This window comes from Anneissia japonica, unplaced genomic scaffold, assembly GCF_011630105.1.
Source record: "Anneissia japonica isolate Jap-2015-1 unplaced genomic scaffold, ASM1163010v1 scaffold3040_len1308831_cov196, whole genome shotgun sequence".
In the NCBI taxonomy this organism is placed as follows: Eukaryota; Metazoa; Echinodermata; class Crinoidea; order Comatulida; family Comatulidae; genus Anneissia; species Anneissia japonica.
The window spans coordinates 678,296-690,214 of record NW_022718257.1 but is presented as its reverse complement, the minus strand read 5'-3'; the positions used below and the strand labels follow the sequence as shown (position 1 = coordinate 690,214).

Sequence of the window (11,919 nt, the reverse complement as noted above, 5' to 3'; positions counted from 1 at the left end):
AGTAAAACTCGAGCGTCACGACACTGCGAAGTGTCTGCTCTTGTTCCTCGTATCGTACTCACTCGAGTCAATCCGAGATGGCCCGAGTGAAGTTTCATACAAATGTTTCGTACGGAAAAAAAAATCGCTGGCGGTATACCAGTTATTAAAGAAACACTTCCGGCTCATTACCCCTGACCTACAGCCTCTTCTTTAAAAAAAACTAGTCTGAGGGGAGTGGGGAGGTAATCTGATATTTCTCAAGTAACCAGCCAGTTGGGCAAGCGGTTGAAATATGTAAGTTAATGAAGGATTTTTTCAATCGGAATCCTCCACGCCCTCGGTATCTGCACACTTGGGACGTTGATCATGTACTGTCTTTTTTACGGTCACTGCTGCATTAGGATGAACTTCCATTAAAGATGTTAACATTGAAGACAGTTTTATTGTTGGCATTAGTCACATTGGGGAGAGTGTCCTCGTTGTTATATATTGATATTAGAGACTTGATAGTGTCTCGTAATTGTCTCACGTTTGTTCCGACACAGCTGTTCAAACAGCATAGACCAGGGTTTGGGATTACGAAAGTCAATATGCTTTTAGCGACCCCTGCATTTGTCCAGTGCGGGCCGCGAAATTTCGCGTGCGGGCCGTCTCAAAATATGTTGAACGCACACGTATAATAAGAGGGGCGGAGACCCAATTGTTTATTAGCCATTCGAAGCCACACATATATTATATAATTATATTATTATATATATAATTATATATTATTATTATATATTATATATATAATTATATATTATTATTATATATTATATATATAATTATATTTATATGTTGTGTATTGTGTTTATGTTGATTGACCTTGGTATGAATTGGCTTATTGTGATTCTATCACTTGACCTCCTGTTCACGATTGAAACAACTCAATCAAAACGTCAAGGCATTCCCACAACAATTCTTTTCACATGTATCCGCATGGTGTATCACAAGCATTTAATAGGCTTCTTATATATGGGGCTATTACTTCGCCATGCAAACCTTCAAACAATATTTTATACTTAACCTTTGTAGTAAACAATAGCACTTAGTATGGTTTGCAATTTTGCGTATTCCAGGTATGTAAAAACGAAATACGTGATAATAATGGAAACCACCAAATAATGAAATCATGTAAGGATAGTAGTACGTGTTTTAATGAGGAAGCGAGAAATGCAGACCGATGTCATCCGGCTACGAGTCCGTCACTGTGTAGTTACTGTTGCTCTACTGACTTGTGTAATGAACCAGAAATCCCGTCGGATGGGCAATCTGCAGGTATAGTAACTATAAAAGATATATTCATATATTATATATAATATATGTTATAAATATATATAATACGTTATGGCACTTGAATATGCAATTTCGAATTCGTTAATTGTTATTAAGTAGGCATTTCTTGTTGTTCCTGCATATTATATTTAGGCAATAGTTGGTTCTTAATTTGTTTGATATTGCTGTTTGTCTGAATGGAATAATATGAAGTTTCTAGGCTGTGCATAGGTTGCAGCGTTTTGTGTTTGTGGAGTTGACAGGCCGATGCTCTGTCAATGATCGACCATTTGCTAATGTAGGGGTGCTGTTGTCTTAATTTCCATACGTATTTAGAGAGTTCGGTTACACTTTTAGTGTTTGGGGTTTTGAAAACTTAATTTTTTATTTAAACAGTGTTTCTGTGAGCTCGATGTAGTATGCTTTGCCATCGTTTAAGTTGACTGTGGTTGTAGATATCAGAGAAAATGAGTCAATCTTTTCGAAAGTGGGCATTCATTTTCTTTTTTGCCAATTGCATAGTTTATTTGACTTTTGTTGCTTAGCAACCAGAAGTTGTTTGTTGTTGGCTTTGATTATACAGCCCATGTTCCTGGAGCAGCTTGTTGACTTGGACGTGGTTTTTGCTGAACAGCTTGTGCAAGATGTTGCCACACGGGAACTCGAAAAATCATTCCTAAACTTGGTAAAATAACAATTCCAGCACTGTACGTTGCTAGCATTATCAACTATATATTCATTTATATATACCGTATTTATACGAATAAACGCTCTGCTTTGAATAAACGCCCCTCCCTCCCGAATAAATCCCCCTTTGGCACCTCATTCGGAATAAACGCGCCTGGGCGTTTATAGTTTTCGTAAATAAACGTCCCTTTAAATGACTGTAAACAAATCTTATGGAAGTGAAATCATTCTCAACACTTTTTATTATTGTCCTACTCTTACATTTTTCTAACCTGGTTTCAATCAATAAGTCATTATGATCACACAGTAACATGTTTTGACGGCAATTATATGTTGTAGTTCTACGTTTACAGTAAAATTAAGGGGCGTTTATTCGAGTATATATGTATCCATTTTATTCCAAAAAAATGAACGTCCTCCTTGAATACATGCATTTCTCTAATAAATGACCCTTCAAAAAACCCTTCTCAACAATAAACGCCCTGGGGCATTTATTCGAATAAATACGGTGTATATACATTGAAATTGGGTTTGCTGCGTAAAACCGTAAGCGACCACCCTAGGTCAAAAGAAAGTGGTCGCTCACACAAGTACACCAATATATGAAATCCTGATTGAAAGTTATGAAGCGGTGGAATAATATAATGGCAATTGTAAAAGTGAAACTATTCAAAATCACATGCAGTAGTGTTTAAGAAAGTGAACGGCAATAGATGATAAGACTTTTCAGACTGAATTTAAGACCGTGGGGTGTATGGTATTTTTAAATTAACAGTTTATTCCAAAATTTCGGACCCTAGTAAAAATATAAAAACCTCTGACATTGGATGAGCAAATATATTATTATTGACAGAAAATCTTGTCACACACATACAATATACATTTTATCTTGCTACTGTAGGTGCTTGCATCGATCCTCTTGGTGTGGAAGATGGAACCATTCCTTCCGACCAACTTACAGTTTCCAGTGTATATAATGATCATACGTGGTATGGGGCTGATCGTGGGCGACTCAACGCAGAAGAAGAAAATGCTGGATATGGAGGATGGTCAGCAAAGGCCAATGACAGTAATCCGTGGATTCAAGCCGATCTTGGTATACTGAATGAAGTCACTGGAGTAATAACACAAGGAAGCAATGACTGGAATGAATGGGTGACATCGTACGAAGTTCATCACAGTGTTGATAATACCAACTTTCAACCAGTAACGGAAGGGAGTGGTCAAACTGCGGTAAGTTTATATTATCATTGTTTAGCATTAATATTGTTATTTTGGATAATTAGTAACATTATCGTTTTCATCATTATTGTAGAGATTACAAGCAGGCAATCTTGTTTTAAGGTAGTGTTGAACAATTGTGACATGTGGTTTCGTAAATGAACGTCAATTAAACCGTGCCAAATGATATAATAAAAGGACCATGGATAAAGAGGAAGGGAAAGGACGATTAAGTATGTAATGAAGATAAAGATTTATATTTGTTAAGCAAGAGAACGTAAAATAAATTAAACAGCCAGAAATATATACAATACATATCTATAATGATAACACTGTTATCTTATAAGGTGTTTACTGGAAACTCAGATCAAAACACTGCTGTGACAAACATGTTCCATACTGGAGTCTTCGCTCGATACATCCGTATCCATCCAACCGATTGGAATGAACACATCAGTCTGAGATTTGAAGTTCTTGGATGTCCAGGTAGAAATATCTTTGTAATCGAAAGTGCCGTTAATAGTAATAAATGTCTTGGTACATTGGTAGATTCTTTGCTTGTGACCATTATTATAATGTATGATATATAGAAATATGTTTCAAATATTCTGAAAAGTCAAAGGCTGTCACTCGGTTTACATTTAGAACAATTTATTGAGTGCTATTCATCGTGTTGCTACTGTTTCTCTGCCGACTTGTGTAATAAAACTGAAAATTTGTAGTAACACCCACTCTGTCACAGACTGCATTACAACCACAACAACTATTTTAATACATTAGCAAGTAATGGTAAATAGCAAAATATATCAGTGATTTATATACTGTATAACAATCGCCTACACAAGACAAACATATACACATGAGGTAAGAAAGTCTCGTTATGAGGCTCCTTAAGTGAAGTTTGTTGGTACTGTGAAGAAAATAATGCCACTTGACAGGACTTGAACTCGGAAACCTGAGATTCAAAGGCAAGCATTTTAACAATCTACATCTACAATATCTGGGTTATCAAATACAGTAAATTAAAATAATAATCTTCGCTAAATATGATCGATTTATATAGAAATAATGTATACCACAGATACAGAACAACCTATATTAACGTGTCCATCTGACGCCATTTTGAATACTGTCATGGGCGCTGCAACGGTGTCGACCGATTATTCTAGTGCAGTAACTGCAAGTGACAACTCAGCTGCTCTTCCAACCATTTCGCCTGATCCTGCATCAGTATTTCCAGTTAGTCTTGGAATTGGCGCTCAAGATTTTACTTTTACGGCCACTGACTTGTCGGGGAATGCTAATACTTGCACGTTTACAATTACCGTTCAAGGTTAGTGAGGGTGCATACTTTCCGATTGAACCTATTACATAACAAATAAATAAATGTTTAGATGCATATAATAATATCATATTTGCCTTCACCATGAATATTTTTGGCTTTTCCCAGCAGTAGCTGGAAAAGCCATTGTTTTTGTCGTTTTGATTTTTTCTTCTTTTTTCTTCCATATCATTTTTCCTATCTTTTAGCACTGGTTTTCTGACCGGCACTTTGGTCAATTTCCATACTTTGTAGAAGCATAGACCATGTATGAAGGATGTGCCTCCTTATATATTGTGACAATTCAGAGTGGGGTGTAGATATGAGGAATATTCGAAAGAAAACATTCCCGATCAGATATTTCATAAACGGATCAACTGACCTGAAAGTTTCACCAAGTTACAAGGAAGAAATTATTACGTGTTGGTGACGATCAAATAGGGTGCTGACATCCCTGACCTAAATATCTCTAAAAACCTATAAATGCATCTAAATGAATCATTTTATAATAGTTTGTCAGGGTCTTGTGCAGAAATGATATTTTTGTGACGATCCTGAGTAGGGTGTGGATATGAGCACCATGTAACGGTAGACGTCCCAGAGCAGATATTTAAAAGAAACTGATCAACTAATCTGAATGAAACTTTCTAGAAACTTTAACCATGTTACAAGGAATTATTCTATGAACCTTAGTGACGATCCCGATTTGGGTGCGAATTTCAGGGTCATTACAATCTACTAAGGTCCTAGACCTAAATACCTTTAATTACTTATAAATGGATCTAAACGAAACTTTCCAGAATAGTCATGGTCCAATGAAGAAATGATTACATTTTGGTGACGATCCGGAGTAGGGTGTTGTTATGGGGACCATTTAAAACATTTTATTGGACAGTTGACTAAACTATATAAACGTAATCCGTGTTTTCTAAAGCGTTTAAATGAACTGCAGCTAGGTTAAACGCAAAATTACCGTGATATGCATGAACAATTAAACGCTTTCAATCAGTGAATTACTAAAAATTCCCTGGCCTACGCAGGGTCAGCTCATGTAGCAAGCAATAGTTTGTACCTCTCTATTACCATTGCAGCTGTCGTTTGAGTCTCACTAATGTCGCGTTAGTCGTGAAATTGGTTTTCATTGTTTCCTTTTTACTTTATAATTTTCTTTAAGAATATTTAGTATTTTTGTTTTTCATGTTATTTACTTTATACTCTTTAATGACTTTTTGTTGCAATTTCAACATCACTTCTCATTGTGACAATGATAAATAGCCCCATGTGCTGTTGTACAAACATACATAATAAGTCTAGTTGTTATTGTTACTTTTTCTGTATTATATATGTCACAGATACCGAACAACCCACAATGACATGTCCATCAGATGTCATTTTGAATACTGACATAGGTGCTGCAACGGTGTCAATTGATTATTCAAGTACAGTAACTGCAAGTGACAACTCAGCTGCTCTCCCCACCATCTCGCCTGATCCCCTATCAGTATTTCCAGTTAGTCTTGGAATTGGCGCTCAACCTTTTACTTTTACGGCCACAGACTCGTCGGCAAATACTAATACTTGCACATTTACAGTTACCGTTCAAGGTTGGTGACGGTATATATACTTTAAAAATAAACGTATTGTTGTAAAAAAAAAAAAAAAAAAAGACATAGAAGTGCGGAAATGCATATAATATTGGACTACACCATCAAAGTTTTATTACTATTATTATTATTATTATTATTATTATTATTATTATTATTATTATTATTATTATTATTATTATTAGGCCTAGGCCCCTAACGTTCAGGTTACCGTATTTCACCAAGACAACTCCTAGATAAATGTGGTGGTGAAAGTTGTGCATTTACTGTGTCCACGATTAACTTTAATAATCGTAGGTAGGGTACACTTTTTTTTATAAGAACACATTTTATAAGAACACTGAGGTTGAAATTGCTTAAAAATTAAGAACAAAATACTGTAAGAAAAAATTGAGCCTGACGCAAAATGTCAACTAAGGGTTTTTCTTCTTTTCTTTTAATAGAAAACCAACAAAGTTTGGGGCGTGGGGAAAAAGTTAGGGGAAACCTCCTGTTTTATTCTTGTTTTAATCTTGCTCTCTTAATCATGTTAACCTTTTTCCTAATACTTTTTTCTAGATTTAAACGTGTTTTGTTTTTGTTTTTTTTTTATCGAATTTTGTCCTTGTTCCTTCTTGAATTTTATGTCTGTACAGTTGATTATTAAATTGAATAAATGAATGATTAAATGTGTTAACATTGCAGGGGAAGCAGTTAAAAAAAATCATTGCCCCCCCCCCCTCCTTCCGCGTCCGACGTTTCTGGGCCTATTGTCGTCCAACGCACGACTAGGTCGTCGGATCAAAAATTAAAATAAAAATTCCTATTAAAATAACATTAGTTTGATTGCCAATCCCTAATATTGCGGTAAGCGCACAATTTGGACCATACTAAGCCATAAAACTCTTCCTGTGAACCCTACCAGGAATTCCAGGTCGTCGACCGAGGCTCCGTTGGCCCCTGGGTTTGAACCCCTTCATTCACTCCTTTTCGGCAAATTTCTGGCGGCACCGCTGGTTGGGCCTACACCCGCCTTACAATAGACTAACAAGGGCCGAACCCAAACATGTCAAATATGCCAAAACGAAGGACATGCGCAGCACCGCAATGCGCAATGACGATTATGTATTCATTCTCAAAAATACAATGACAAACTATTATATTGTGCATACACAGATATGACAGTATTTCGCTATTTATTTTTTAAAAACTGAATAATATGTGTTACCGTAGTATTTCAGCAACGTTGAAGTTTAAAAAATATTTGAATTTTATTTCAATGTCATGCACACAGTAATGTTTCAGCAACGGTGATGTTCTACCTGATCAATCGTTCATGGTACGTACGGGGTCCGATGTCTTCAACGGAGGGGGTGCTCGATGTCTGCGACGGGTGCCGATTTCCTCCGACAGGGCCTCGACGTCCCCGACAGTGGTCTGATATCCGAATAATATGACAATAATGACTTATTAATTGATTTTAGGGTCTACTAATATGTAGAAAATACATTTTTTCTTTCCCCGACGAATTGTGGTTTTCCTCCCTGACATGGATCAACTCATTCCGACAGGGACCAGCACCCGCCAACCCCCAACCCGGGCACCCTCCATCAGGCGCCACCCATGAAACAAAGATTTAGAATGAGCTGTATGATAGAATTTTTAAACTCCCTAATCCCTAAATTCGATCAAAGGAAACTAGTTGATATTAGATACATATTAATGAAAGTATTACCTACATTGCTATGAATCATATTTATCATGTTTTAACGTTATATCTTGAGAGTCGTCTATGATTGTTGGTCGAGTATTTAGTCGGGGATGAGTTGGTGTCTAATGGTGCACGGTATTATTACTGTTGTGTAATGAACAATAAGGTATTTTCCCTTTCAAGGAATTCTGACAAATTGTTGGCGAACCAAAATTAAAATTGTTTGCTGTCTTTTCCATGTGTCCTGTGTTTACAATATGTGTTTGTATAACCATGAAGACATCAGAAATAATAATCAAATTTCAAGTAAAATTATTATTATTATTATTATTATTATTATTATTATTATTATTATTTATTATTATTATTATTTATCATTATTTTATTTTATTTTATTATTTCCTGGGACATCAGTCCAAAATCAATTGAAAGTAGGATTATAAATAGTAAAAAAATCCCTTTTGTGTCCTACAGATACCGAAAATCCAACACTGACATGTCCGTTTGACACAACAGTTGACATTACATACATCTGTACTGACACTGCATTGGTAGACTATTCAAAATCAATAAATGCAAGTGACAACTCGGGAACTGTCCCCAACATTTCGCCTGATCCTACAACATTGTTTCCAGCCATTCTTGAGATTGGATCAAACCCTTTTACTTTTACGGTAACGGACTCGTCAGGGAATACTAACAATTGTACGTTTACAATAAAGGTTCAAGGTTAGTAATTACAGAAGCCTAATGATTAAACGTATTGCTGTAGATGTATAAGAATCAACTTCACAACACTATTCATATAAAGAAGTATGTACCTAACATGTACAGTGATTTGTTATGTTTCGGTTCATTCTTCCTCACCTCTATCAATTGCTAATACCTTTCATAAGAACACAAATGCACTAATCAATGAGAGCAGACAGTCTCGTTCACACACCATCTTTGTTGTTGGCCTTATATTTTGTAACTCATTAAAACCACTTTATCATAAAGTAACCATATTTAACACAAGTCATAAAAACCAAATTTATTAAAGTACTGTACAAAATTTAATTTTTTCATCCCCTATTGTAATTTTCTTGCTGTCGAATGTGAAATTATACTTATTTAAATGCCTTTTAATGTTCAAAATTATTAAATCCACCTATATCTATAGTTTTTCTTCTCTTTTCCTTCCTTTAATTGGTTTATTTATCATTCATCAAGTTCAAGAGAAAGATTTTACTACTGATTAATTAATTCAACTGATTGGTTGGTTGGAATGATTGATTGAATTACTGAATTTTCCGAGGATAGAGGTACAGATTTACTAACTAGATCTTAATATCCTTATATGTAGATTTGAAGTTCCGATTTCGTACGATGGTCCATAAACATAAAAGTCAATCAAAGAATTACGTGATGATAGCTAAGCATCATACGCATTCCGTCATCCAATGCGGGCTGCACTGCTTGAGGGATCCATTATGCGTATCCGTTCAATTTGGTAATGGTATATGTCAACTACATGGCATCAGTGAAGAGGAGGACGAAAGTTACATTATTACAAATAACAACATGGTTCACTACGAGAACACACAATAATAGAGAAAACCAGCTCAGCATAGCTTCATTCCAAATATATCAAGCATGACAGTAAAGCTCAATAAAACTCAATGTGATGTCATTTACTCTCTAAATGCAAACGAGTGGAAAAAGAGTGAAAGAGTGCCTACAAGGAGCACTCCTGATGGAATGGGTAAAAAATAATGAGATTCCACGCTATTCTGAGTAAATTTTAGTAATTTTTCACTATTTTAAAAATAATATTCACTCATTTAAGAGTAAATTTTCACGCAAGGAAGAATGGAGTTGAAGTGGTCCCGGTAGTCACTCTTTTTGAGTGAAAATTCTCTTTTTTACAATAAGAGAGTAGGCCTACACTGATTTTGCAAAGGCTTTTGACAGAGTCGACCACAAACTCTACATTTATGAACTTTCTAAATTTGGTTTTACTGGAAATATTTTAAAACTTTGCGCAACTACATATACAATCTAAAACAAAAGATTTCAATTGATGGTAGTATATCAGATTGGCTCAATGTGAGATCAACTAGGTTCCCACAGGGAACAAATTTAGGACCTTTGTTTTCTATCCTTGTCATAAATGACTTACCAGTACCTTCGAATTCACATTGTTTACTCTATGCTGATGATTTGAAATTAATTAGATTAATATCTCATATGCACTATTCACTCCTTTTACAAGATGATCTACATAAACTTAATTCATGGTGCAATAATTGGCTTGGCACATGGAACTTAGTTTAAGTAGATGTAAAGTTTTAAACATTTGTATTTATAAGAAGAAAAATCTTTTTATAGTATTAGTAATTATATTTTAGACAATATAAATTCTCGTTGTGATCTTGATATAATTATCGAGTTTTATTTTAATTAACATATTAAACATATTTATTTTAAAGCTAATAGGATGTTAGGACTCGTTAAAGCGAAATTGCTGGCATATCAAATACAGTAGAACCCCTATTATGAGGACACTTCGGGACCAAAAAAGTGTCCCATTAATAGGTGTGTTCCATGAATAGGGGTACCCCTATTCAGGGGACACTAACCAAAAACGCAAAATTGTCCCCTTAATAGGAGTTTTTGGCATGTTTTCATACAACAATAACATACATTTTGTGTAATTTTATTTTTATTGACTTAAGAATCAGCTAAGTAGAATTAGAACATATTTGTAGCAACAATTTTCAATGCAAATACAATTCATTTATAATATTAAATCAGCACAAATTTAATTAAAACAACAATTTTTAAATGTTTTAAAAGTGGTTTGGTGCAGTAGGTAGGCCATACAGACCTGTTTGATACATGTTATGATCTCCCAATTTCATCAAACCATCACTGCATAGGTTCTCTCCACCCTGGAGTATAAATGGGTACCTGGTGGGGTTGCCTACTCCTGCGATGTTTACCAGCAGCAACACTTAAAACATTAAGACTCAATGGTAAGCAAAAAAGAAGCGCTTTATATCTACAAAGAAAAGGCACTGTACAAATGGTATAAATAATAAAATATTAATATTAAAATGTTCCAAATATTATTTCATGATGCAATGTTAATGACCAAATATTCCTTTTTTTATGTAAAATATTGAGCTTACTATTGGATGATTGTAGCATAAATAGAGTAACGACTTAGAATTAATGGTGGATGTCAGAGTATATTAGAATATTATATGAAAGTACACGAAAACCAATTTTTGAAACGCATCCTCATGGTTAAGGGTCAAAATTTAAAAAAAATTGGTTTATATGAAGAAAAACATTCAGTAGGCCTATTCCGACGTTTACTCTAAAGATTCAGGAGAGAAACTGCTGGTTTATTGCTTAAATATGAAGTTAAATGAATTTTTCTTACTTTGAGACTATTGTAATGTTGTGACGTGATACAATGATAAAAAAAAATTAGGTGTCTCCTTATAGGGATATTTGACCATTTTGCACACTCAGAAAGTGTCCTCTTACTGCTAGTAATTATGTGCCTTACCAATAATGAACTACTTTTGGCACATAGCATTATATGGCATTATATTTTAATCACAATATTTTATTGCTGATTTGTTAGAGGCTGTTATATTTGTTTTCTTTTTATGTATATTTATGTAAAAATGTTTAGTAATAGGAGTGCCACTTGATAGTTGCAGTCCTCAGGTAACGAATTTTGTTTGTAAGTTTTGTTTTGTGTTGCTTTGAACTGGATATTAAATTTTGAAAAAGCAGAAGGGAGGTCTCTAAATTTTACAAAATTTTAAATAAATGGGGATTAAAAATGACATATTACTTACATTTTGAGTCTGATAATGCCATTCTTGGCTATCTAGAAGTACTATAGACGTAGAAGTAGTAACTCAGCATAATTAACTACTGTAATAGCAAATAAGAATATCCCACAGCAACTCCTTTGGCCTCGCCTAATTATGACATGCGCTCTTTATTTATTCTCAATGCGAGACTCTAATGGACCTCTTAAATTATAATATTTGCAGAACACTTCATTTCTAATTTTTGTTTCTGCTTTGCTACCAGTA

The 11,919-nt window shown here is 34.7% G+C and overlaps 1 protein-coding gene across 1 annotated transcript in view; it reads left to right on the top strand.

Moving 5' to 3' along the window:
* Window positions 1-11,675, top strand: part of LOC117110474 (SCO-spondin-like) — a 27,359-nt gene extending 15,684 nt beyond the window's left edge. Inside the window, exons 3-9 of the mRNA XM_033253191.1 lie at window positions 1,101-1,299; window positions 2,885-3,216; window positions 3,552-3,690; window positions 4,286-4,537; window positions 5,878-6,129; window positions 8,294-8,548; window positions 9,165-11,675. Coding sequence (XP_033109082.1) covers window positions 1,101-1,299; window positions 2,885-3,216; window positions 3,552-3,690; window positions 4,286-4,537; window positions 5,878-6,129; window positions 8,294-8,548; window positions 9,165-9,409 — 1,674 coding nt within the window. The 3' untranslated portion in view covers window positions 9,410-11,675. The remainder of the gene's footprint in view (window positions 1-1,100; window positions 1,300-2,884; window positions 3,217-3,551; window positions 3,691-4,285; window positions 4,538-5,877; window positions 6,130-8,293; window positions 8,549-9,164) is intronic.
* Window positions 11,676-11,919: the final 244 nt, after the last annotated feature.